The sequence below is a fragment of the Wyeomyia smithii genome, chromosome 1, assembly GCF_029784165.1.
Source record: "Wyeomyia smithii strain HCP4-BCI-WySm-NY-G18 chromosome 1, ASM2978416v1, whole genome shotgun sequence".
Lineage (NCBI taxonomy): Eukaryota > Metazoa > Arthropoda > Insecta > Diptera > Culicidae > Wyeomyia > Wyeomyia smithii.
In genome coordinates, this window is record NC_073694.1 from 188,826,068 (window position 1) to 188,853,537 (window position 27,470).

General features: G+C 38.5%; 1 protein-coding gene and 1 pseudogene across 1 annotated transcript; both read left to right on the forward strand.

Annotated features, from left to right (window-relative positions):
• Nucleotides 1-651: 651 nt before the first annotated feature.
• LOC129717409 (carboxylesterase 4A-like) lies at nt 652-1,997 on the forward strand. The gene is given in 3 exon segments (XM_055667295.1): nt 652-1,302; nt 1,305-1,641; nt 1,643-1,997. Coding segments are annotated over 3 exon segments (1,248 nt in total). The 5' UTR covers nt 652-746.
• Nucleotides 1,998-2,132: 135 nt separating this feature from the next.
• Nucleotides 2,133-3,825, forward strand: LOC129717410 (juvenile hormone esterase-like; annotated as a pseudogene).
• The last annotated feature ends 23,645 nt before the right edge of the window (nt 3,826-27,470 follow it).

The window sequence follows — 27,470 nt, forward strand, 5'->3', positions numbered from 1 at the left end:
AACTTAGCTTTATGAATCTCGTTGCAGAGTCGACCGATCATTACCACAAACGGCGGCCAGGTGCAGGGATTAACGGCCAGCTGTGGTTTGTTCCCGATCAGAAGAGCATAACTAAAAAGTTACAAAATTCTATCAGCGCGAGATACAAATAACATATATTGATACAATTTTGTATTTTTCCATATAATTTTGATAACAAAATTCAATCTGAATGAGTTATAATAACAAAACCTGAAATGAAGTAGTTCTGAAGCAAGTCTAAGTAATTTTTCGTTTTTATCAAAACCTGTTGTTTCCAACAATGTTTGTTATTATACTGTTCTATATAGTATCTTATTTTGTTAGAAAGCTGATACATTAGTAACAAACTTTGATATGTGTTTGATACCAGTAGAATCATTTCTGTTATAATTTCTGTTATTTTAACACCTAACGGGATCAAATTGAAAACACAGCCTGTAAGGTTTTTCCCGTAACAAACTAACAGCTTCTGTTACATTTTTGTTTTTTCTTTCTGATCGGGTTCTGCAGTTATTTCCAGTTTAACGGTATTCCATTCGCTGAGCCTCCGGTTGGAGATTTGCGGTTTAGAAACCCGGTTCCACACAGTGGATGGACAGGCGTGCGTGATGGAACGGAATTTGGTAGTGGGTGTGCAGTGGTCACCGTTTAATGAATATTCTGGAAGCGAGGATTGCCTTTTTCTTAACGTCTTTACTCAAAACATAATTGGATCACGACCGGTGATGGTATGGATACATGGAGGAGCCTTTGTGTTGGGTTCCGGGGATACGGGAATGCACGGACCGGAGCACTTAATAACGGAGAATGTGGTGGTTGTTACGATAAATTATCGTTTGGGAATTTTTGGATTCTTCAGTACGGGAGACACCCATGCTCAGGGTAACTGGGGATTGAAGGATTGTATCGAAGCCCTGCGATGGGTGCGTGACAATATAGCCGCTTTTGGAGGAGACCCAAATAATGTGACGATTTTCGGTGAAAGTGCTGGAGGAGTTCTGGTGCATTTCTTGGTATTGTCTTCGATGGCTGCTGGATTGTTTCATAAAGCGATACCGCAATCAGGGACAGCGCTAGTTCCGTGGGGTTTCCAATATAATCCTCGGGAAATGTCCCAGAATATTGCTGACGCCTTTGGATATACACATGAAACTGAAGAACTTACACGGCTTCTACGCTACACTCCGATCGCAGACTTTGTGGCGCTTCAAAGAGGCATAACAGCCATTCCTATTCCTCGTGGTTTTGAACCCTTTGAGTATGTCCCCAGCGTGGAACCGGTGACTCACCCGAGCCCACCGCCATTACTCAGCGGCCGATTGAAATTTTGCACGCTGGTACCTTTAACCACGTTCCGTTAATGATCGGCTACACAAGCATCGAAAGTTTGTTTATGGTTCGTGAGCATTTACTAGATTCAACGGTATGGGACGAGTTCACACGGAATCCAGGGTTTTTCGTGCCACATTTCTGGAATATTCCGGCCGGTACCACTGAGGCTAGCGCAGTGAGCCAAGCATTCCGTGATTTCTACTGGCAGGATCAAGCTCTCGGCCTGGACATTATGCTAGAGTGGAGCAAATTCCATACAGACCAGCAGTTCATTTATGCCGTAGACAAACGAACTTTTCCTAACGGACTTCCCTGGAGCAGTGCATGCAGACGAACTGGCTTATTTGTGGAACATCGATAATTTCCCTATCATACCTATACTTTCGGAAAACCACGCCATCACTGTCCGTCGACGAATGGTGCGGCTTTGGACTAACTTTGCTACCACAGGAAATCCCACGCCAAACTCGGACGCAGATCTATAAAACGTTCTGTGGGCTCCGATTCAAGGTGGTGATATGGCCTATTTGGATATTGGCGAAGATCTCGTCGCTGGCAATGAGCCGAATAAGGATCGTATGGACCTATGGAGCGATCTGGAAAACCGATATGCAAATGACCCGTTTTATTTTCCCTATCAATAAACTCACATTTGTAGCGTTTAATCAATCAATAAAATAAAAGTTTGCCGTCATAACTCCAGTTAATCTTATCGAAATTCCAGTAATCTTTCTTCCAGCAAAGAGGGTTCCTTCCAGTGTGAGACCAAGTGGTTAACGATGTACACTATACTACTTGTAGTAGCCTTTGTGTTGCCTTTCGTGCGAGCAAGAGATGGTCCTATCATTAGCACCCCTTCCGGTGAAATTCAAGGCACAGAAGAATCTTGCGGTTTGTTTTGTGCGTACTATTCGTTCAGAGGAATCCCGTACGCTCAGCCTCCGATAGGAGAGCTGCGCTTCCGAAATCCAGTCAGCCATCCTGGCTGGGATGGAGTTCGCGATGGTAGTAGCCACGGTTCCGTTTGTCCGCAGGTTGGTATCCTGCCCGGACAGGTTATCGGTGATGAGGATTGTTTGTTTTTGAACATATACAGTAGGAGCTTGATCGGATTACGCCCGGTGATGTTTTGGATTCACGGTGGAGCGTTCAGTGCCGGTTCCGGAAATAATGATGTTTACAATGAGCAAAAGATGATAATGGAGGATATTGTACTGGTGACTGGGGGCACTCGGATTCCTAAGCACTGGGGATCAGTATGCCCAAGGAAACTGGGGTTTGAAGGACTGCATCGAAGCTCTTCGTTGGGTACAACGGAATATTGCTGCTTTTGGGGGAGATCCGAACAGTGTTACTATTGCTGGAAATTCTGCCGGAAGCTCTCTAGTACATTTCATATATCTCTCCGGAATGGCGGATGGCTTATTTCATAAAGCGATTGCTCAGAGTGGGGTCTCGTTGGTTCCGTTTGGTTTCCAGGATAACCCAAGATTCTTTGCTGACAGACTTGCAACAAATCTACAACTATCAACCGATAGCTTAAGCTATGTTCAGGAACTCAGAGGGTTGCCGGCACACAGCTTAGTTCCACAATTCTGGTTCCCAGATACCTGCGGTCTATGGATTTTGCTTCATCGGTAGAGCCAGCCAGCTCGCCAGAAGAAAGAGCTTTAACTGATAAACCTATGAATCTTATGCTAAGTGATGAGAGCCAGGTTCCGCTGATGCTGGGATTTAACGATATCGAGGGATCATTCTTCACTACTCTGGAGCTGCTGGTTGATTCGACCGTGTGGAGTCAATTCAATTCCAATCCACATCTACTGGTCCCCTATTTCTGGAACATCGCGGCAAGCACGTCAGCGTCAGCGAGTGTCATCAATGCCTTCCAGCAATACTACTTTCAAGGCCAACCTATTGGAGCGTCGCTAGATTTCGAATGGGCACAATATTACGGGGATCACATGTTTTCGTTTGCAATCGATTATGCTGCCCGATTCCATGCCAACAGACAGACTCCGGTGTTTTACTACCAATTTTCCTATGACGGAGATTAGAATTTGTACAAGCAAATGCTACAGATTACCCACCCAGGAGCTGTCCATACCGACGAATTGCCTTATTTGTTTGAAATAGCTTCGCAGCTAGGTGTTACTATTCCGCCAGCCAGTCACGCCTTGACCGTGAGCAGCCGAATGGTTCGGATGTGGGCGAATTTCGTTAAGTACGGGTACTTAACTAACGTCAATTTCAAAGCAGCCTAGTCTATAGATCTATCATTTCAGCAATCCTACTCCTGAAGCAGATTCCCTTCTGCAGAACGTCGTTTGGCCTGATATTCAGGCGGGCACTAACAATCCAGCGCTGCTGAACATTGGACAAGATTTAATCATTGAAGATGCTTCCAGCTTGGGTAGGCTTTCGTTGTGGCACAATCTGCAGGAGTCCTACGCTAATAATCCTTTTCTGTAAAAATATGCACCTAGAAACAAGGTTGCCATAAAATGTCTATTTATCATAAACCAATGTGTGTATTTTTTAACTTCCCATTGTCCATATTATTGATTACAGCTAATTTCGTCCCTACAGTCTCGTTTGTAAACAACAGACGCTAAATTGCGTTTTTCACGCGCTCTCTGCTTTCGTTGCGATAAAAAGCAAACGAGAATCGTTACGCTATAAACTCGTTCGAATAAAAAAAGGTAGTAGACTGTGTATTGTAGTTCATTTTTCGTTGATTTTTAGTGCAAGAAGTTGCATCATAGCTTTAGTGTTCGAAACTTGCTTGTCAGCTTCTGCCGGATTTCTGTGACGCCCAAGCGCTCCGCCAACTTGTGTACCACCAGGGCCACCGACGTTTGTTACGTGATTGCCTGTACTTCCCGACGTTACTTAAACTTACCTGGCGCCGATCCGTGCTCGTTCAAACACACGCAGCATAGCTGCCAATGATCGACAACTTTTATTTGGTCAGCGTACGCAAATATTCATTTTAGGGAGTCTCCCCCCTAGTGGCTTCATAAAAGGTGTTTTTTTTTATTATTATAATTTTTTTGATGTAAAATTACGTCTTACGGCGACATTCTGGGATAGGGGTTCAAATTGAAATTACGAGAACATCGAGAGCGTCTCGAAAATTATCCAATTCCAAATGCTTTTTATGTATAACTTGCAATAATTGATTGGAAAATTTGCCACTCGTTTACCAAAATGCCGAAAATTGCAATTTCTTCTTCTTCTTCTTGAGCCTCGTAATGAACGCAGATTCCGGTAAATCAGAGTTGAAAAAGCCCGCTATCACCCAATATGAATTCCGGAATCGTAATAATACCCAGAGATCGGAAACAAACTCAAGTCGTCATTTTAAATTCCAAGATGGTGGCTTCCGATTCCCGGAATTCAGCTTGAAATGACTATCAAATATGGGTCATTTTGGAACCGGGACGATTCCCAGAGACAATAAATTGAGTCCAGATGTCATTTTGATTCCTTTCAGGACCAGAGAGTTATGTTATCAGTATTTGATAAAAGTTAATGACACAAACATATTGATATAAGATAGCCTAGCACCAATGCAAATGATGTAACAAACACCCTTATTAAGTTATCAGTCAATTTTGCAGTCGTGGCTTAACACAAAACCTCCGTCCCCCAGGTGTTCTACCAACAATCGTGTTTCAACATTAAATTCGAACTTCGACTTTTAATAAGTATTAATTCTGCCCACTAACCATCAATTCTTCTTTACGAACAGTCTAAAATGGTTCTGCGACCGATGAAGAATGTATGGCATTCACCGAATTCCCTAGAAATATAAGAGAACATCTGCGGGTTTAAAGGAACTTCTCAGAATTTCATAGTGGAAGTCTCTTTTCATTGCTTCCAGATTACCTCGGTTCCTGGTAATGAGAATATAAACGCTTGTCATTTGGCATATCTTGTACTATCAGGGGTTTTGAGGCTTAAATGCAACTTTAAATTGTTTTGTGTCATGTCGAAGGAAATGTTTTGTAAAAAAAAGACAGCAGTCAATTTACGCGTGGAACTTTATCTAAATCAAAAATAGTGTTTGAAGCCGTCCCAAAGCGGAAGCAAAGATTGGGGTGAATCCAGGTGACTGTGCTAGCCTTGCATTTTCCTCTCATCGATTCAGTTCACCAATATGGTTTTACCAGCAGAGGGTCTATCGACAAAAAAAATCATATACACGTAAGAAAATAGAACGACTCTAGGACGCTTCTATCTCGCACAGTACAACTCACAGGTGCACCGAACCGCGCCAGGAGGTGTAAGATTTATCGAGTTCTTCAATGATTCCGATAATTCGTCTCCGGTATTCTTGTTTGTCTCGTTCAGCAGTAGAAACTGTGCGGGGCGACCATATTCGTGCCGATCCCACGCAGTTCTCTCGAAGGATGGCTTAGGGCATGGGTGAAACGAGGTAAGACGAACAACGTCGGAACGGATGGATTGAGCCGGCACTGCACAGTGGGGCGACTCCATACAAAGGCTGGCCAAGCAAAAAAAGTGTCGATAGATGCGACAAAAACTTGGTATTTACATAATTTTGGGGCGCTGAACACGAATTTGGCATCCATTTTTTGTTTGGGGCCGTCCATAAAGCACGAAATTCAATTTTTAATATTTTTCGGCACTTTTTTCTTTTTTCATAGAATTATATGATCTTTGACCACTAGTAGTGCCAGCGGGCGTCCTCCCCATTGAAAAAATACGTAATTTATGGACGACCCCTCGAACTAAACAAATTTTGCCTAAATATATATATATATATATATATATATATATATATATATATATATATATATATATATATATATATATATTTTTTTTTTTTTTTTTTTTTTTAACTAAAACAACATAAGTAATACAAACTAATTACAAATTGAAAAAATCATCATCAGCATCATCATCTTTCGCTGTGATCGCTAAAATCTCGTGTTGAAATGTTTCCAGAAAATTTTAAGTTCATTATACTTATCAGCAGGCGAAATGTCTTTCGCTGCAATTTTCATTTCTTCTAGTAATGTTCGATGTTTTATTAATTCATACATTTGTTATCTTCCTAATCCGGTTTTTATGATTGCAAGAGGACATTTAAATACATGTATAACACCATGAATTGACAACTTACTAGACATAGAATTAGGTGGTGCCGCTGAAGTTGAAGGCTCCATAATAAAATTCAACGAATTTATGAATTTGAAAACCAAGACACTGGAATGACACAAAGTTCTAAATGAATACGAAAGATGCGGAGGGCGACGACTGTTTTTTGTTTTTTTCTCATAAAGCAGAATGTGTGCTTATGCAAACAAGTGTGAAGCAAAAGCAATCTTCAAACGGGCTATTGTTAGCCGGAGTTTGATGGTATGAATTTGCTGATAGTGTTTGACACAGTTTAGCGAGTTTCATGGTCATATATTGAAAAGGTCTGAATGTTTTTAATATTGTTTTAAATTTGCAGAAAGTGATAAAGTTTGACATGATTAAAATTTCATAAAGATTTGTTTTCTATTTTCTTATTTAACACTTATTTCATAACTTTTAATTGATAAATTTTGTAATTTTTACCCAAATATTTATTTTATTCTTACGAATTGAGTTCTTTATCATAAATTTCCATTAATTAGGTATCATGGTTATGATTAAAATTAATCCTGGATGAAATTTAAACCTCAAAAAAAAAAAAAATTAAAAAAAAACTGCTATCGCTTTTTTCACTCAAGTGACAATTTGCGCAGTAGCGGACAGTATGCATTTGAAAGCTTACGTTTTTACCTAAATTTTGAATGTAGTCACAACCGTGGCAAACTGCGGCAACTAAATTATTAAGCTACTTTTCTACAAAAAATAACGTTTTTTTTAATTTTTTTCTAGTGTCAGGCCTATTATGACCATATTTTACAATATCTTATGAAGAGGGTTTGTTTTGCACAGTATTTACAACAACTTTTTCTTTGACGTCAAAAAAATCCAAGCTATCATAAAAGTTACAGAGCGTTTCAAAGTAATGTACTTTTTTTCAAGAAAATGAAAAAAAACGTCAGTTCGCCAAGCTTTGAAAAGTCATAAAAAATTCAGATTTCATGATATTGCGCCCAAACTTTGGATTTAGACACTTGAATGTTACAGCAATAAAGGAAAAATATTATGAAACAGCTAACGAAAAAAAATTTTTTGGCTGATGGCCGGCGATTCCCCACTGTGCACTGGGGTGAAGAATTTCACTCCCACAATCTAGCGTTTGTCTCACGGAGCGCACCAAAAATTTTGACTCCATACCTGCAAGCTCAGACATTTTCACTCTATACACATTTGCAAATAATGATTGATATTCTTCTAGGTGGTAGTGCTTAGAGTGGAGCGCTAAGAACTGGTAACCACCAAGTTGTAAGCACTTGTTAAAGCTGTTATAAAACTTTCAGTGGATTTTCATATTCCATAAGTTTTTTAACCCATAGATTTGGCACTCACGATTGAAACCAATTTTCATACTGTGCAGATTTTCGTTTTCCAATGAGTGGGAAGTTCGAGGTTGGCGTCAGTGGAGCGGAAAATGTTCGGCAAAAGAATAAATGATGAAAAATATTTCTCAGCGGATCCACGGCTTATACTTATGGCTCGAGACGGGAAGGAATTGGGAAGGAGAGAAGGTCGCGGCACCATCCGAAGACAGAGTGCCGAGGATGTATCTTTGTCAAATATATTCTTCAAAGCAACGTGTCGTTCGTTTTGTGCCAGCTTTGCTTCCTTGGGGACTCGGGAGCGTTGAACGAAAAACGGAAGCTATACTGGTTCAATAGTCGTGATGTAATTTTCGGGAATGTAATTGAACGGAGAAATATCGACATAATGGCAATGGGCCAGGTGCAATAAGGATCAGCGAGATAAGGATAAGGAAAAGCAGCTTCCTGGTTGCCGACGGTGCAAGAAATTTGCACCATGTGTGAATGCTACGCTGCGCTGCTGACTGAAGGCATTCCTTTGCCGTAGGCGATATAGGAATACGCTCGCTGGATTGCTTGCCGGATTTCAGATCCCATACCGAGATTCGTACTGTCTAAAATGTGATAGATGTGTGTATGTGTGTGTAAGCGAATAAATGTCAGTGCTAGCAGAAGCAAAGGAACAGGTGTACTTATTAACGTTCAGCTATCCGGTGTTATTTGCAGACTGAAAGATAATTTGCTTGCTTACGGAAATAACGTCTCTCATGAATTAACTTGAGCGTCCACAATTGTGCAGGTCCTGTGTTTCTAAAGTATTCGCACAAAACTTTGTGTCTGCATGTGATCTATTTCTTCTGATCGATTCTAAGAAAAACTGTTATAATTTAACTACCTAGGGATGCGAATAATACAGACGGCAATATTCAACGCAAATCTAAACGTAAATGTTTAGAAACAGTTACTCACACAAAATTAAGTTATGGTGAAGCTCCTTTATATTTAGCATCATTGTTGAGACACCATCTCCGCTCGACAATCATATTTGATTTATTGGTGCAATACGATAAAACTTTGTAGTACAATTCATCATAGGGAAATTCAATTTTTATCTAAATTCACACTGCTGGTGACAGTGCTGACAGCTCTGACACGCAGTTTGATGCGCGGCTGAATTGGAACTTGAAAAGAGTAAAAACCATGTTTTTGTGCCCTTTAAGACCGATTTTTCGCGATGTCTTTTTGGTGCCAAGAAAAAAGTTCTATTTCTAGTCTAGAGACTAGTAAGTAACGGTGTTAATGAAAAATGGCGGGAAGTGGCGAAGATCACCTGAAAAAAATAGTCGGCAGTGTAAAAACAAGCAATTTAGAGGAGTTTTGAATGCTTTGCGGCGAATTCAAAATTCTAATATAAGCGAATAATTTACGACATTTCATGAAGCATTTCAAAAATGCTCGAGGATGCTACCGGTCCCGCCATGCAAAGATTTCGTTATAATTCACTTTAATTTCAACTAGAGAAATCTATCTATCTATTATTTAAATAAGGCTGATACAAATTTGGAATTCTTTTTATGTCCAAGGTTATCAAAGATAGCAGAGGGGGTGGCAAAAAGTAAATAACACCGAGACGAAAAAAAAAGAAATATATTTGATCAAAGTTTGTGTGCAAGTTATGACGTTTGTAACTTGCACTCAAATAAATGGTGAAAAATAACACTTTATTATTTTACGAACTAGATTCATTTTTGTCATATGACTTACATTTTAAGTTTTAGTAAAGCGGGCAATGTATGCAGTTTGCGAGGATGCGAAAATGAACGGGGATAGAAGGTGTGACATTTAGGCTTAGAAAAATTTTTCCCTCGTCCAGACGGGACTCGAACCCGCAATCTCCGTTGTCTCCGACAAGGTGTTTTGGCCAATTAAACTACTGGGAAAGGTATAAATAGTTCTAAACCAAAGCCGAATCACCCTCTACTATTGTGTTCCCGTATCTCAGCAAGCCAACGATGAACTGCACACACTGCCCGGTGGGAGTTCATTTTTTATAGCTGAGAGAGTGATCTCTTCACGCACACAGTGTATAATGACTTATTATATCTACAGCCAGGGTTGCCACATTTAAATATGTGTTTTCCCTTGAAAAAATCTGAACATCTGTATCTGGAACAAAAATATCTGTAAAAAAAATCTGTGTTGTTTAAACACAAAGAACTTTGTATTTTTTGAGTTTTTATGGTACATAAACCAAATTTTTAGCATAAAACGTGTGAGGAGTTGAAAATATGTCCAATTTGCTCAATATTTAATGAAATAAAATTTGAATTGTTTTTAAAAATTAATGTCAATGTCGAAAAATCTGTGAATCTGTACTTTTCGACGAAAATCTGTATATCTGTATATACAGATTCTGTACCGTTTCTTCGGCCAAAAATCTGTAAAATACAGATTAATCTGTACATGTGGCATCCCTGTCTACAGCGGCGCAAGCGATGAGACACCTCAGTTGGTGGCTAGACTCCGAACGCGTATCACGGAAGAGCTCTTCCCCTTCCCCTAAAATGAAAATAAAATTTGTAACAGCCTAACAGAAAATTTTTGTATGTATGTTTGTATGTATGTTCCAATAAAACCTGAATGCCTGAATAGATTTTCACCAAACTTGGCAAGCGAGTTTCTTTTACGCAGGTTGTGATCATGGAGGTATTGAAAGAGGAAGGGGGTAAAAAATCTAACTTTTTTGTGTATTATGAAAACCTTTTGAGTAAATTCGAAGGCTTTCGGACCCTTGGTCATGTACGGTGGCGAACCAACCTGTGGCTGACAGCCACCTTAAAAAGCGATTAAAAAAATCCTTGGTCATGTCTGGAGACAAGAAGTTCCTTTCCGTAGATCGGAACAGGGATTTCGATGCCATTTTCAAACTTCAAACTTCCGACTACTGGGAGTTAGTACAAAACTGTGGAAATATTGAAATTCAAGATGACGACTTCCGGTTTCTAAAAGTCCACTGTTTACTTCAATATGCATATTTTTGAAATCAGGATGACGCCCAAAGACCAAATATCGTTGTACGATGCTATATTTGAACCCAAGATGGTATTTTTTGGTTTCATGAAAGCTGGGTAAATTTGAGGCTAATGCTCAGATACACCCCTGTATTGATATTTCCAAAGTAAAATATAACCACCAAACGTGTGACATATTTTTCTCAGGCAATTATAAAACACCGTATTCGGCCTTGCGTCCATTCGACCCGCGTCTGTATGCTTAACGGGGTGTCATTGCACCATACACATGGTCCAAACGTAATACTGGCAATTTTTTGTGATATATTTGCCCCACTTTACCCAATGAATTTTGATCCTAAATAGGGCTCTATACTCGCGAAACATAACAATAAAACTGAATATTTCGCGTAGTCATTTCGATTCGAACAGTTATATTTTCATTTGATTCCTTTCGAATACTGCAATCGAATCACGTTTTGTCTGTCAAACAGATTTGATAATGGGTTTTTTTTTCTCGTCTGGTGTTCATCGAAATGAAAATAACGTCTCCGCCAACCACGCTCGACGCCTGGGTTCGAATCCCAACGCCGACATAGGTGTCGATGGTTGTGGGGTGGCGTGATCCACTCACAACCCAACCCATCTGGTCTAGATTCAATCCTAGCCGACACCGGGAGATTTTCTGAGGCGAAAAATCTCTGGGATCACGCCTTCCATCGCATGAGGAAGTAAAGCCGTTGGCGCCGGTTCGTTAATAAACGGGTCGTGAGTTGGGGTCCTGGGTGGAGTCGCCTCCCTGGGCGTTGGTGATTGGCACAACAACAGTGGCGGAACTAGACCAACGTAAAATAAGCGAGAATAAAAAAAAAAGAAATGAAAATAGCCCCCCATCATGTCATTTCATGATAGTTTTCTCTGGCCTCCGTCAGCAAGCAAGAGCATTCGAGTAGTTTTCGTTTGACTCGCAAAGTGCTCGAAATTGAAACAAATGTTTTTCAATTGAAAGCGGCGAGCCACAGTGTCGCTATAACCTGATAATTATCAATAGAAACTGACTTTGTTAGGCCTTGATCCAACATCTTACAAACTGATCCGCAAATGATGAATGGACAGAAATTCTAGAGGAACATTTCAGAAGGTCCGATCTGCTTTGATCGATTTTTTCATCGATCATTTTTATTCTATCACCACAACTTGTCAAACACCTTTTATGACACGTTATTTGTACAAGTTGATAGCGGAGGGATCACTCTAGCCTTCTGAACGAAAACCACGCTTGGGAGAGTTACTAAAGCTGAACCATTACCAAAATGAAAAGACGCTCCGGGAAAACGATAAAAGCAGATAGGACCTTTTGAAATGTTTATCTAGAATTTTAGAATTTCGTCATCTCCTAAACTACGAGATACACGCAGGGAGGAGCTTTTTCTTCAAAGAATGGGACCATACGACTAGTTTTTTTTTTTTTAATTTTTAATAAATAATCATTATCACTTTTCTTGTAGGTACACAATCTTGAATATATTTCAAGAGCTTCTCGTTGACGAGCTGTTAACGGAGCTTTCGTTGTCCCGTTCTTAAACAGGGCCGGCGTCACATTTTTTCCCCGAGTGTGTGGTTGTGACCCAAAAACATTGATTTTCGAGCTGTAACGTCTTCAGCAAAGTTGTTCTAATTATTATTCTCCATGGTATAGGAGTTGCAATTCCATGATTAATCCACTCAACAGTGAGAAACGAATTTTACTTTTCTCATTTTATATAAAAATCCACTTTGTTCAGCAAAGTTGAAGCAAATTTTTAAAGAAACAACTTTGTTGAAGACATCATGCTTCTATCTATCTATTTGATTGGACTTTTGTTGGGTTTCCCATAGATCACTACTAAAAATCTTTTTTTTTATCTATTTAACTTGTTATAGTGATTTTCTACAATTTTCTAATGTTCTACAAAGTTATTTGCTACTACAAAACAAACAATATTTTCGAAGAAAGTTCATTTTTTCTCAAATATATTTTTGGTTGTCTGCGATTTTTGCTAGAGTAATGGCTAATTTACACTAATCACTCTTAACTCGAAAAATAATGATTTTGGAGTCGTAGTGCCTTCAGTAAAGTTATTAATGATTATTCTCCATTTTGTAGAAGTTAGAGTTTTGTGATTCATCTACCTAAAAGTAAGAAATGAGATTTATTTTTCTCATTTTTGCACATAAAATCCACTTTGCTAGGTGAAGTTTCAGCACATTTTATAAGAAACAACTTTGTTGAAGACACTATACTTGTATCTGTTAATTTAAATGAACTATTGTGAAGTTTTCTCTAGAATGTCCCCAAAATCAATTTTTAACATAATTTTTTATAGTGATTTTCCAAAGTATTTCAACGTTCTACAATGTTTACAGAAGAAAGTTTATTTTTAACTCTTTAGTTTACTTAGTTATAAAAGGTTTTTATTAAAATAATGCACTCATTTAATTACAAGTATCTACACAGGAGACAGCGAGAGATAAATGCTTACATCTGGATTAAATGATGTTTCACTATTACTTAAATGAAGGTTAAAACTAATGGTTTACTCTGCAGGTATTTGCAGATTTTAAAGATATCTGTTGGTAAATAAGTGCATTGTTTAAAAAAAAATCGTCAATAACTAAAGAAATACGAGAGATAAAAATAAACTTTCTTCGATGAAATTGTTTGTTTTGAGTTAACAAGCAATAATATAGAATATTGAATAATTATAGCAAATCACTACTAAATGTTATATTGTAAAAAATGATTTTTAGTGACAATCTGTAGAAAACTTTACAAAAGTCAATTTAAAATGGTCGATAGAAGTATAATGCCTTTGACAAAGTTGTTTCCTATGAAATGTGCAACAACTTTGCCGAACAAAGTGAATTTTTATATGCAAAAATGAAAAAAGGAAAATTTGCTTCTCCCTGTTAAGTGGATTAATCACAAGATTGCAAGTTCTTTGAAATGGAGAATAATTAAAGGCTCTAAAATCTATTTCCTGGGTCAAAATATTTTCGATCACGTTTTTGCAGCTTTGTAAACAGTGTGCGCCGGCCCTGTTCTGAAATACAGTAATCACCCGATTATATCTGTACCCGATTTTATCTGCCCCCGATTTTATCTGCCCCCGATTTTATCACATTTTTCACCCGATTTTATCATCATAAAACATTTCATTAAAAAAATGTCAGGGTGAACTGATTTTCTGTTACGCTTCAATATTTAAGATATTTTTCATAATTCTGTGTATCATTCTGGATGCAGTTTACATTTAAACCGATGCACAATGTTACATTTTGCTGTTACCGTGCGAATAATTGAATAGTGATACAAATATTTATTATAACCGTATAATATGTTCGGAGAAGTTTCAAAATATTTGAAAACGCATCTTTTGGTGAAAAAAGCTGGGTGATCAATCCTCCTAAAAGTGAGATAGAATATTTACTTTTTCATTAGATAAAGATAGACGCTTGGTGTCTTAGGCAAAGTATTAGGTGATCTCAAAACAAGAAACTTTACAGAAGACATCATGTTTCTATCTCTTATATATTGCAAGCAACATGAAGTTTTCTATGAGAAGGCATTAAAAATCGTTATTTACATTTTAAGATTTTTCTGGTTGCAATATGTGAGAGATATGAGCTGTCTTCGGTAAAGTCTAGTGTTGTGGGAACATCTAATATTTTGCTTTTTAGGTTTTTTATTTTTTTAGGTTTGTTCAGAAAAGTTTTAGGCAACTGAATTATCTATCTAAAAAATGTTTAGTAAAAAAATGTTTAAAAAAAAGTGATGATGGATTTTTTATAGTCACTTTTTGTTTTTATTATTTTTTTTCAGTACAGGATCTCAAATTGAATTTTTTAAATATTTTTTATAAAAGCTCAGACAGTATTCTCAAATTCATCCCTTGACAACTTTTCTCTATCTTTTGTCATTATTCAGATATATCGATTTATGAAAAAAGAACTGCAGCTTTTTTCATATGTTTTTACAGATAAATTTTTCGAAAAAAATTAAAATCGCTGATTTTACGTATTTAGTTATAGATTTAACATTTTCAATAAAAAAAAATAAAATTTTAAAAATTTCCCGATTTTATCACTTTCCCTATTTTATCACGCCAAAAATCATCAGGGTGAGATATAATCGGGTGATCACTGTATGCAGAAGAATGCCCTTTTAATCTTCTTTCTAATGTTGGATCTGTTTGAAATGTCTATAAAGAATATCACTTCATATAGAAATTATGGTGAAGCAAGATTTAACAAAAAACAAAGGGTCGAGTCAGACCAGTTTTGGTAATTTTAATATGTTATGGCGACCACGTTTAATATGGCGACCACCAAGTTTCATGTTTGCAGAAAAAGGCCCTATCTCTTCTCTTTTCAAATGATATGTTGGTTTGAAACAAATCTATAATGAACGTCGAGTGTTGGAGACCCTTGAAGCGGTAAGAACACTCTAACTTGAAGCATATTGATGATCATCATAAAGATATATTATCGTGGTGGTGTTACTGGTATTACCAGAATTATTACAACAATAATTGTCTTCACTTTCACTCGCGTCTTGCTGTGTCACACATCGCGTCGCGTTATTCAAAAATTATGAGAAAAATTTCACTTTTCTACGATGTTCAATAAGCTCTGTGAGTCAAATAATGCGATGCTGAACTAAACCATGCAAAATATAATGTGGGGTTGTTACCCCACAAAAATAATAAAGTATTTGGAGCAATGTGGGAATCGAACAGCATTGAAAAAAGTGCGAAAGAGTGATTTTGTAGCTTAAAAAAGTCATTTTTCCATAAATCAATGTTCTACAAAAATGCTATGAATAACATTATCTTCCAATTTAGGGCTGAGCACCTTGACTTTTCCAATATTAATTTTTTTTTCGGTACACCCTAATGTATAATGGCTACGAAAAATATGTAAGGATAAGAGGGACAGATTTTAAACGGTGATGACTGTCATGGGGGAACTGCTCCATTATTCATCTTAGCCCATATATTCATCTCATACAACATGAAAACACAATTGAAAACAATCTAAAGTTGCTAAATCTAAATCACAAAATCTAAAGTTGCCAAATCAGTTTCTGTTAATACGAAAAAAATCATACTGAAAATGTTAAATTATTCCGACATAATTGACATAAATTGACAGCACTGCAGTGGTTATCTAGGTTACCAGTTTTGCACGTAAACAACTACAGCGAATACCTCGGTAATCTACTACGACGGTTTGGGCTACGTTCATTCATGAAAGTGTGATTTATTCATGATTAACAGTGTAATGAATATGGGGGCGTCGTGAGATGAATACACTAAAGTCGCTTATTACGCGGGGGATACGAGCCGCGTAAAAAAAACCGCGTAAATTCCGGAATCCGCGTAAAAAAACCGCGTAACTTCCGGAATCCACGTAAAAAAAAATCGCGTAAGTTCCGGAATCCGCGTAAAAAAAACGGCCTAAATTCCGGAACCCGCTTAAAAAAACCGCGTAAATTTTGGAATCCGCGTAAATAAAAACCCTTGTAAAAAAAACGCGTAAAAAGCGACCTTAGTGTAATTAAGCATTGATTCATATTTTGAGATGTATATGGAAGCGTTGTGAAAAATGGTTTGTTTTACAAAATTCAGGATAAATCTTGCTAAGTTTACTAAATATACAATGCTGAACGATTCCATAAGTGTATTTTGTTTATTTGTTCAATGATTTCGTGAAAATTTGGTGTTTAATCCGTGCATTTTTCGTGAATATCGGATTAATGAGATGAATAATGGAGCAGTTCCCCTACAAATGGGTCCTAAAGTTGTACACGAAAACGTGATTTTGGAAAAACATTCATCGTTCTCCTTCGATTTTTTAACGAAGAATAAAAAACTGCTCGACTTACGTTAAATGACAGTTTGCCAGTTGCCAGAGACAGTGACAAATAATATGAAAGCTCTTGAAAGAGCGAATATTGGCATCATTTCGTCGACCATCGTAAAGTTAGGGACGGCGGAGAATATGAAAACACCTTCGCAGTGCCAGATAGAGTTGTAATTTTGCATTTTATGAAATCAGTTTTGATGCTTAACATTTATCAGACTTTTTTATCTTACTAGGTTAACCGTTACACTTTACTATAACAAATGGCAAAAATACGTTGAAGAATGTAATGTCTTTGTTCCACACGACAAACATTCAAGAACGGATCCCACACAAAAAAAAGTTGAAAAAGTATCTACCTTCAAACCGCTTAGTGTACTTCTTTGTGGGTAACACAGAATGACGATGTTTTCAGCGCCATCTGGTAGTATGCATGAGACGTTTGTTATGTTTGCGGAATCTAGAACCGCTCGATAAGTTTGAATGTTGTTGAATCCCTTTACCCTTTACCCTTTTGTTCGTGTCACAGTATGAACATTTTAGAAATAAGCAAGGGGGTGGTAGATACTTTGGTAAACAGTGATGACGTTTTTTTTTTACTCCATAAGTTGAATGTAGTTGGCTTTCTCCTGTCTTCCCGGCTCACGCTCGTTGTTAAAACTGAATTGTTAAGTTGACTGTAAATTAATGAATACGATTTTCTGACTCTGGTCTCGCATGTTATTCAAATAAATTGTAGGTTTTTCGATAAAATGCTACTTTTCGGCCTCGGGTCCGTTGGATTCGTTGAAAATTACGAATATCGTTATTCAGTCCGAGCACATTTCACTATCATGTACTGTTTTCAAAAAGACAGTAATGAATTTTCAGTATTATGTTTCTAAAACAAAAAAAAAATGGGTTGAGACCCGTACGGTTGTGCACGGAAAATGGAAAAAGAGTAGTAGTGTTGGTACGGAACCTTCTACTGTTTTCACCGTCACTGTAAATTGATTCAAATTTCAGCCTAAAGTGAAAATGCTTTAATTTAGTCTGGAAATATATTCAATTTGCAATTAGGTACTTTCCTTCAAAAAATATCTTAATTGTTATAACAAAAGTGTTTCAATAATTATTCTATCCCAAGGCTGCTGGGACAAGACTGGATCACTTATTTCCACGAGAACTAGCAAAAAAAGCACCACAAAATCACTTCTCCTTTCGTGGCTTTATAACAAAAGCTGACTTTTATCCCACAGTAGCAAACAATTCTCTCCTCTGACAGTCTGCGCTCGAAATGTTTTCTAACAATGCTTGTGGATTTCACGTTCCGTCGCTCATCGCCTCGCGTCCGCTGTAAAAGAGCGAAAGCTGCAAGAGGTGAGAACAATTAGTTCTGCACTACAATGCCTCCGAAACTCTTCTCCCTGATTCCCCGCTCGCCAGTTGCTCGTTCTATGGTTGGTGCACTGCGAAAGGCGAAAGTCAGACCGAAGTAGGGAGAACCAGTATGCGGCTCGATACGATAGTGTAGCAGATTGGTTGGAGGAGATAACCGGAGTGTAATAAAAGAGATCATACACTCGATTATGTCACTCAATGTTTTGCCCCTCGCTTTTTGAATAGTCTTCTACCAAGAGCTTCTCAAGCGAGCTTAGCGCTGAAGTTACAACCTACATTTCGGGTGATTTTAATTATGATGTTACTGGAGCCTTTGCACTATTCAGATTTAGGTTGCCGGTGCTAAGCAGTGGAGGAGATTAAACAATGCATAATTTCCGCTGGGGTCAACACTTGTACTTAATCGGTTCAAGTCGAATTAGGTTGGCGTAGGTTTTAGGGATTATGCAACTGCGAATCCTATGAAAACTGTGAATACATGTTAGTATCAGCTGCAAAAGAGTTATTCACGACAAACGGAATTTTGTTCTTTCGCTACTTAATGGTCCGCCTTGTGCTGCTGCAGCTGAGTTGCTGTGAACCTTTAGTTCCTGACAACGTATATCAAAGCTGCTTAACTTGTATAGAGTGCAGATTATAAAAGCAAATGTAGAACCTACACTGCGCTGGTTATTTCATTGCCGTCCAAAGTCTTTTGAAAAAAATATTCGATGAAAACCCATCTATTCAATACTCAAGTGGCAATGGCAAAGAGCAAAAATAAAAGGCTGCAGACCTAAATATGAATGTCCAATCCAAAATACAAACCACAGGAAATGAATAAACTAATTGCTGACGCTCTACTTAACCTTCAACGATTTTATGTTCTCGGCGTTTAACCATTATTCAGCCATTCCACACTATTTCGCCAAGAGATCTCGAAAGGAAGAATAATTATCAAAATCCGAACCAGTTTACCTAATCAGGACCGGATTTAGGCGCTGGGGGCATGGGGCAAATTTGTATGTGAGGCCCTCTTTTCTTAAAACACTTTGAGGCAACGTTCAGGAAGGTGACGAGCAAAAAAAGGTCGTCCCAGGAGTAGGTGAGCCCCTTGAATAGGCCAGGGGCATTTGTTCCACCTGAATATTCGATTGGGGATAACTGGATATCATATACGATATGTAGTGCACTACCAGCCACAGAGCGGCTTTCTGGAGAGGATTTACAATTTTTTTTTTTCCTTGTAGAAAACTGAACCACTGCGACCATTGTTTGATCTATTGTGGTATGCTTCACCTTACTCTAAGTGCGTACGAGCAGGTACATCACTATTTGGCGAGTTGATGTCCTTGCTACATTGCACATTTATCCCAGTTGGGCAACGCACTTCGTATGAAGTTTATTACCTCACCAGGACTTTCCCTCCAAATTTCGATAGGTTCTATGTGTCCCTTACCGAAGATACGCAATCTGCGTTGTATTGATACTCGGCATTCGCAGAGTAGAGGATTTACAATATCAATTTCCCAGTTTAATATGTCATCTATGTTATTGCAAGTTATCGAAAACCTTTTTGTTAGTACTTGTACTACCCACTGTCTCACCTCTTGTCCTGAACGACATGTACGTAGCCGATGAAAACTACTGTCTGTTTCTTCAAATACTTCACATTTATCGTTCTGTAGGTTTCCAATCCGTACTTAAGCAATTTTTGCTTGTTTGATATTAAATCATTCATCAACAGATGGTCGGCGTGTGACCATACCGAACCAAGCGCCATTTTTTTTCAAAATTGAGTTTTTAACACCAATGGTTGTGAAAATTAATGATCTATCTTTCATGAAAAAATGAAATTATTTGAACAGTTCATGATGATATTATAATAAAAATTTGCTGCAGTAGCTTGCAGAAAACAAACGGGGTGGCAAAACTTTGAACCCCGATTACTCTCAATAATGTTTTTGGCGCTTGGTTCGATCTGGTCGCACGCCGACCAAATATACGTTAGATCTGTCAGAAGCTGATAAGAAAGGGAAACTTAGATTTTTCCATACTCTCAGATTCAGTTGTATTCTCGTGAACTTTGTTAAGTTAAACATGATGTTCACTATAACATCAAATTTTTCCGTGTTGCGAATAAATACATAAATGTCATCTGCGTAAGCAACTACTCGAAGGAATTTGTCGAACACAAATACCCCTAGTATATTCTCATCAACTTTCCGAAATAGCGGCTCAATGTATAGTTCAAATAATACCATACTCAGGGGGCAACTCTGACGCACAGAGCGGCCTATCATAATTTCAGGTGTTAAAAACCCATTGTAAAGCACCTTGGAGCCTGCCTTACCAAAATTTTGGTCAACAGAATCAAATGCTTTTTCTAAGTCAAAACTCATCAAAAAACCTTTACATCGTTTGTTCTCTACTGACTTTGTCATCAGACGACGGATATTTTCTAAGTTACTGGTACATGATCTTCCTGGGATACAAGCACTCTTCCGTGGACCAATTAAACTCATGAGATGTTCTTAAATTCTGTTGGCTAAAATCTTAGTGAAGAGCTTATAGTCTGTATTCAACATGCTAATTGGCCTGTAATTACTTAATATTCGATCGTCGCTTTTTTTCTTGATGTGAATTACGATTCCATCTGTGAATTCTTTGGATGGTAAACCACGGTGCTCCCACAGACCCTTATTATATAAAAAAAATGCAAAAAGAATCTGAGTACACCACTAGATTCGTTACGACGTCCAAAATGTCTGGTCAAAATTTCAAAATCATCGTACGGTACATTTTTGAGTAATGCCCTTTTGAAGGTCGTAAAGTACAAACAAGTGATATAAAAACGACAAAATACTTATTGTAAAGCACGTTTTTAACCACCATTTCATGAAATAACTTCCAAAACAGTCTCTACACATTCAAAGGGTTATATTTCAAGACATGAACAATTGGTGAAAAGACTTATTTTAAAATCCCACAGTGCACAGTGGTCTAACTCGGGAAATCGTGATCGTCCTAGATTTGACTGTGAAAAATTGATTTTATGTACTCATTGTCTTCAGCAAAATTGTTCCATAGAACAAGGCCTTACTTTTGGCGTTTTTAGTTTTTCGATTAATCCACCTAACAGTTAGATAAAAAAATATTTTTTCTTATTTTCAATATACCAGAATGCTTCCTTCAGCAAAGTTGTGGAAAATTTTAAAAGAAAAATATTTGGTGAATACTGCGATGTCCTATCTGTGCGTTGGACAAGACAAGATAGAGTATTTTGTGGAACACCCTTCCTTAAAGTCAGTTTTTGTCGATAATTTCGTCTGTAACGGTCAAAATGAAAAAATAAAATATTTAAAGATTTTATTCATTCAACTAAGGTTCTCGCAATTCTTTATAAAATTTATTGTTTTGACAATCATAGAAAAAGTTATAGACAAAAAAGTTATAGACAAACTAAGGACGGGTGTTTCACAAAAAACTCTATTTTATCGTGTCCGACGTACAGATAGGACATCGCAGTATTCAGAAATTGAATTCCTTTTAAAATTTTTTTTTCGGTGATGTTGGTCAGAAAAATGTCAAGCTTGAAGCCTACACCACCAGGGGAGATGTAGGTTGGCAATTCCGGATGAGCGGGATAGTAATATCCAGCTTCGGAATCTTCTACGATGATGTTACCATTTGAGTTGCACCTGGAGTCACCCCAAGCGGAGTGGCGAGCATAGAGATCACCTGTGATGACGAAATTGCCTCCTCTTCTAGACAGCTTTTGGATGTCGTTCTTCAATTTCACCGTGGTTCCATTTGCCCGTCGAGACTGCTTCGGACAATAGACCGCAATAAATGTGAGGTGTTCATCAGTGGTTGTAATTTCGATTCCTACAGCTTCGACAAAGGTTGTGTTCAATTGGCGATTGCAACCCCGCCCCCAGCTGAGGTTGTGCGGTCCAGTCTGACTACCGAGTGTTCCGGCAGGCAGAAGTTTATGTTCGGCTTCAAATGTGTTTCGGTTATTGCAGCGACATCGATGTGGTGTGTGTTCAGAAAATGTAGAAGTTCTAACTTCTTGTTCGCCTAGGAATACCACCAGTTGGACGGTCGCTGGTGATTGTCGACGGTCGCTGGTGATTGGCAATTGCCCTTCGAATTTTGATTAATTCTGCTCGTTTAGGACACGAAAGGCTGTTCGAAGCATGCTCTTTGTCACAGTTGAGACACTTGGTTTGTTCGGCTTCCTCAACAAGACAATCCACTGTTCGATGCGGACTTGCACATTTCATGCAGCGACTCTTGATGTGGCAATTCTTTGTGCCATGTCCATAGTTCAGGCAATTGGAACACTGCGTGACATCGCGATGAATCGGTTTGTATCGCTCCCATTGCACGATGATGTTGAAAAGGGCGGTGATTGTTTTCACTGTGCTCAGTGTAGTTGACCCCCTGGTCAGGTGGATCAGGTATAACTGATCACGATACTTAATGGCTTTGTTGTGTCTTATCATTTTGTAAACTGCTTCCACTTCTAGGCTGCAAGCGACAAGCTCCGTTTTTAACTCGTCCAGTTCCAATTCCGGTAAACCACGCAGTACAACTTTGATTGGTTTTGTAGCTGCAATATCGTGAGTGAAATATTCCACTTTTGTTTGCTTCAGGTAAGCCTCTACTGCCTTGTAATGTGGGGTGTATGGAACGACGATTTTGTAGCCGTCCGTGCATAGCCTCAGGGTAGCTATCAGCCCTTTGCTGATAAGTTCATTGAAGTGTTGCCTAAGTCCAGGCGGGATACCTTTTACGTAGAAAGGCGGCATTTTCTCCTTCTTTTCCGTTTTCTCGGTAGTTTGGTCAGCCAGCGATGCAAACTTGTTAGCAGCTAGTATCTTGTTGGAGATTCCATCATCCTTTTCAGCAGGGTCACGAGGACGCTTTGCTCCTTACTGGAACCCGTTTTTCCCATTTCGTTGGGACCCGACAACGTACTGCTGTATAACGAATGCGATAGGTAAAATGAACGAATGCGATAGGTAAACTAAAACTTTAAGTTATTGTAACAAACACGTCTGTACACACCAAGCGTGAGACGAAGAATACTGAGCGGCTTCGGATGAAACAGGCTTTTATATAAGCCTAATTGCACATTTCAAATGGCAAGGTCTATGATTCTGTCGACCGTGCTTGGGAAGCAATCATATAACGACCAATCAGAGGCCGAATTTTTCGTTTTGACAAGGCTTGAATATTTTCAATAGTACAATAGTTTGAGTGATAAAATTACAATTATCTGCATTTGGGAAGAATTTTAGAAGATTTTCCAATCTATTGCTGCAAGAACAAAGGAAATCCATCGAATACTAACCGATTTATTAGCATTTGAAATTAGATATACTTTTCACTTATTTCGGTTTTAGATTTTCATTTCACATCCCTATGTAGCCGAACTTCCTGAGAGAAGTATTCTACCTCAAAACGCGGTTAATATTATTATTTCTAGATCAAATTGAACGTACCAAGTCACTTTACCGATTCGTTCTTTCTGTTTTGGTTTCTGAGATATCACAATTTTATTGCGCTGCTAAGCTAAGACCGTTAACATTGACGTAGAGTGATGAAAGTTTTTTATGTGGTATACATCGAGGGTTGAAGCCACTTTAAGGAAGAGTATTAAGAAAACTTAAAAGTTCAATAACTATGTGTAGTCTTACGTAAGGGCATATTGAGCATGAGCATGAGCATGATTGACCGCCCGCGGTTGCTACTCCGTTATTGCCAGATCAGCTGTAATTACACAGAGAACCAACAGATGGTGAAAAACTGGTGACCTTAATCTTTGTATTAGGAAATACCAGCGCCGGCCGCATCCGAATGCAGGTCAAAGAAGAAATTTGTATAGGAAAATGTTGACGTGATACTCGCTTATTGGAAGCCGAGAACACCTCTGCACTTCCACGAGAAATCACTGGGATGTTGGAGAAAGGGCAAGGTACACAGCAGGGTTCGTTTTGGTAAACTATGCGCTAGTTTCGAGTGTCGGGTTCTTTAGAACAAGTATCGCGCGAACAAGTTCATTATATCCGCCACGATATTCATAATGCGATTCGAACTTATTCAGTTTTACAATGTAACACCGCAACAATAAATCGTACGCGAGAAAACTAGACCTTTGATCAAATTGGGACAACTTCAAATGATATGGTATCTCCTCGTAAGGTGATCCTCTTTTCCTCCTTACACCGAAATCAAGGGCGCGTTGTTGATCTATCTTTAGATAATTCGACCTCATGAATGTATCGACGCGGAGTCTAGGGGTTCGTTCAACCGGACATTTCTACCTAAAAAATCGACCAACGACGTTTCTCGTATACACTTTGTCTGCTCTAAAAAAACGATACGATCCCGCGAAAAACACACCTGAAAAACAGAATATAACAATGATGCGCGCTTATTACGAAAACGAACCATGAGTATATTTCTGGCCAAACGGTCCGCGATGTAGCCTTTGCTACTCGTAGCCATCAGCTATTTGTCAATTCCGAGTACTTTCAAAGAAACGACTGCACGTCGGCCGACGCGATTCTTTAGAGGGTATACATTGTGTTTTCGTTAATCGCGATATTTATCGACCGGACGAAATCTTCGGTTAAACAGTCACAGTGAGACATGAACAAGTATCTGGGTATAGCCCTCGAAATCACTATATTCTAAAAACGTAAATAAAAAAAATTGGCAAAGTTTCATGCATGCAAAGCCTTAATAATTTAAAAATGCAAATTTATATATTGACCAATATATGGTCTAAGTTTGTTAACAAAATGCCGACCTAGTCATGTTTGGCACATTGTATACAAAACATAAACAGCCCAAAAGCTAGAAAAATCGGAAAAGTGAAGCATAAGATTTCATGTATTATCACTGCACCATACTCCCAGCTTCCATAAACCACACCATTGCTCTCGAGGTGAGAACATGTTTGCTAATAAAACCCTACTTGAAGCCTGACCGTGCAAAACCGTGGTAGATGACGGATTCAAAGTATACTATGCGTCATATTGGCTCATTACTAAGTTGAGCTACCCATTACCTTATAATGGGTGTGATACTGTTGGAAAGATAGAAAAATGGCAAAGCTTGGTACATCTAAAACATAAAGTGCAAACATCAGGTGTAGATGTACATACTAATCAAAAGTCTTTAAATTATTGACAGGACCAAACCAATCATGATTATTTCAGGCTGACTAAATAATCCTCGAAAGTCAAACTCGACTCCATTGAATTTTCTATTACCTGTCATGCGAGAGTCAGTGCGTTTAAAAATTCATGGCACACGACACATCAGTAAATACAACTTAATTAATGTATTCTACCATAAATTCTAATAAACAACACTATTACACAAAACCACACGAAAAAAGTCTCCAGAAAAACATCTTAATTGCACTTTGTTTTCTATTCGGACAATCGAAACTGTAACAGTTAAACATTCATAACGGCCACAATCAAAACGGCACGCTACGTCGTTCCTCAAACTGGCAACTACGTGGTATCCGGTGGATCGTCACATGATGTAAACCATATTCGAACGCGGACCAATTAGGAAAAAAAAAAATCCAAAAGCGAATCGTGTATGTCGTATCGAGCCCGTTGATAAGTTAACCTAATCTCACCTGACGAATCTCGTTGCTTTTACTTGTGGGAGAAAAAAAGTAAAACATTTCAAGACTCATCGCGCAAACAAAAAAACCCTACTCGCAGCTGAAAAGCTACCACACCTCGTGCACCCAACAGATCACACATTCACGCTTCTGCCAAAGTCCAAAGCCCGCTGAAAACCACTACACACATAGCCTTACATTTATGAAATGTTTGATACAAAAAACATATACTCATCTGTTTTAGTTTGGTTATGCCTATGCCAGCGAAACAAACGCCGACTAGCACAGCGCAACGCTATTCTCTCCGCTCTCCAGGAAGTGCCGTTCTCTTCGTTCACACCACCATATGCACTCCATTATCGCACGTTAATAATGAACCGCTTGTTAGCGCGACGCACGAAGAAGGCACTCACACTCACGCAACCTAACTGGCCTAACAATTTTCAATTTGATTTCGTGGATAAATTATAACTTCCACGCATAGAACACTGTGTTTTTCACAAAACCTCCACTTTCTCACTTAAACAAAGCATCACAGATCACAACTGTACACTTTTTAGCAAGTTTGGCCCCTCATTTCACTTATAAATCAATAACTTTAACGGATTGCTTTCGGGGCACGTATTATCGGTTAGTCGTGTTGCCAGCTCCTCTAGTCTTACGTAAGGGCATATTGGTAAAATAGTTTTTTTTCATCAAATATAGCCCTCTATCTGCTCCTAAAATATTCTCAACAAGGAACGTAACATCCTGTATTTTATTCATTATTATTTTTTTCTAATAACTTTTTCCAGGAATCTGATTCTTAAATGATGAACTAATATCACAAACCATGCAGCGTTAAATCTAAATAACTTAAACATCATTTTTTCGCCATGTCGCATGGAATCACTCTAATGCACAACAACAACCGGATGCTATTATGAAGGGCACAGAGTACGTAAGTGTGGGACTCTAGGAGCGTATAATTATTATACTTAACCATCGGAGCGGAACCTGTGGAAATTGTGTTTACAGCTTATCTTCATAAAGCTCAAGAAAAACGAGCATCGCTTTTCGGCTTTTCGGGGTTCGCCAAGCGACACAAACCCCATCAAGCAGGAAAAGGGTATCCCCTTTTGCCAGCCCGACCAAGAATCGAATCGCGTTGAACAGTGACGCCGCAAGCCATGTACCAAATTTCACCACTCGGTGAATTGATATCATAGAATTTGGGTTGTGTTCTAGGGGACGTGGAAAAATTTAACAAATACCGGAACGCTTCCCGTTCCCGCTCCGGAGGCAAACATCATAAACATGGCGCGCTATAGACACGGACGAGCCAGGAATCGTCTCATTTACCGAAGTGTGGAGCTCGGGGCTGTTGTCGACCGGTCGCTGTGCCTCGGTTTTAACCATTCGCAATAGACTATGTTTTGTCGCTGGGTACTAGATTAACACTTAAATCTAACATCAAATTAACTGGAAACCCTAAAAGGCATTGGGTTTTAACCTTCAAACTTTTGCGTCGTCTGCGCTTCTTTTTAATTCATGATCAGGCTGCTGCAACTAGCATTTGTGTGGAATACCATCTTATTCTGCAAAGCATAGTCAGGTGCAGGGGAGGAGCGGGGAGGGGCATTGAGCACAATCTGCTCAGTTCCTTAAATCTTTAGTAACGCTTCTGCCGTTTTTCAAATTATTTTAAATTTTTAGATCAATTTTCAATTTGGATAAAAA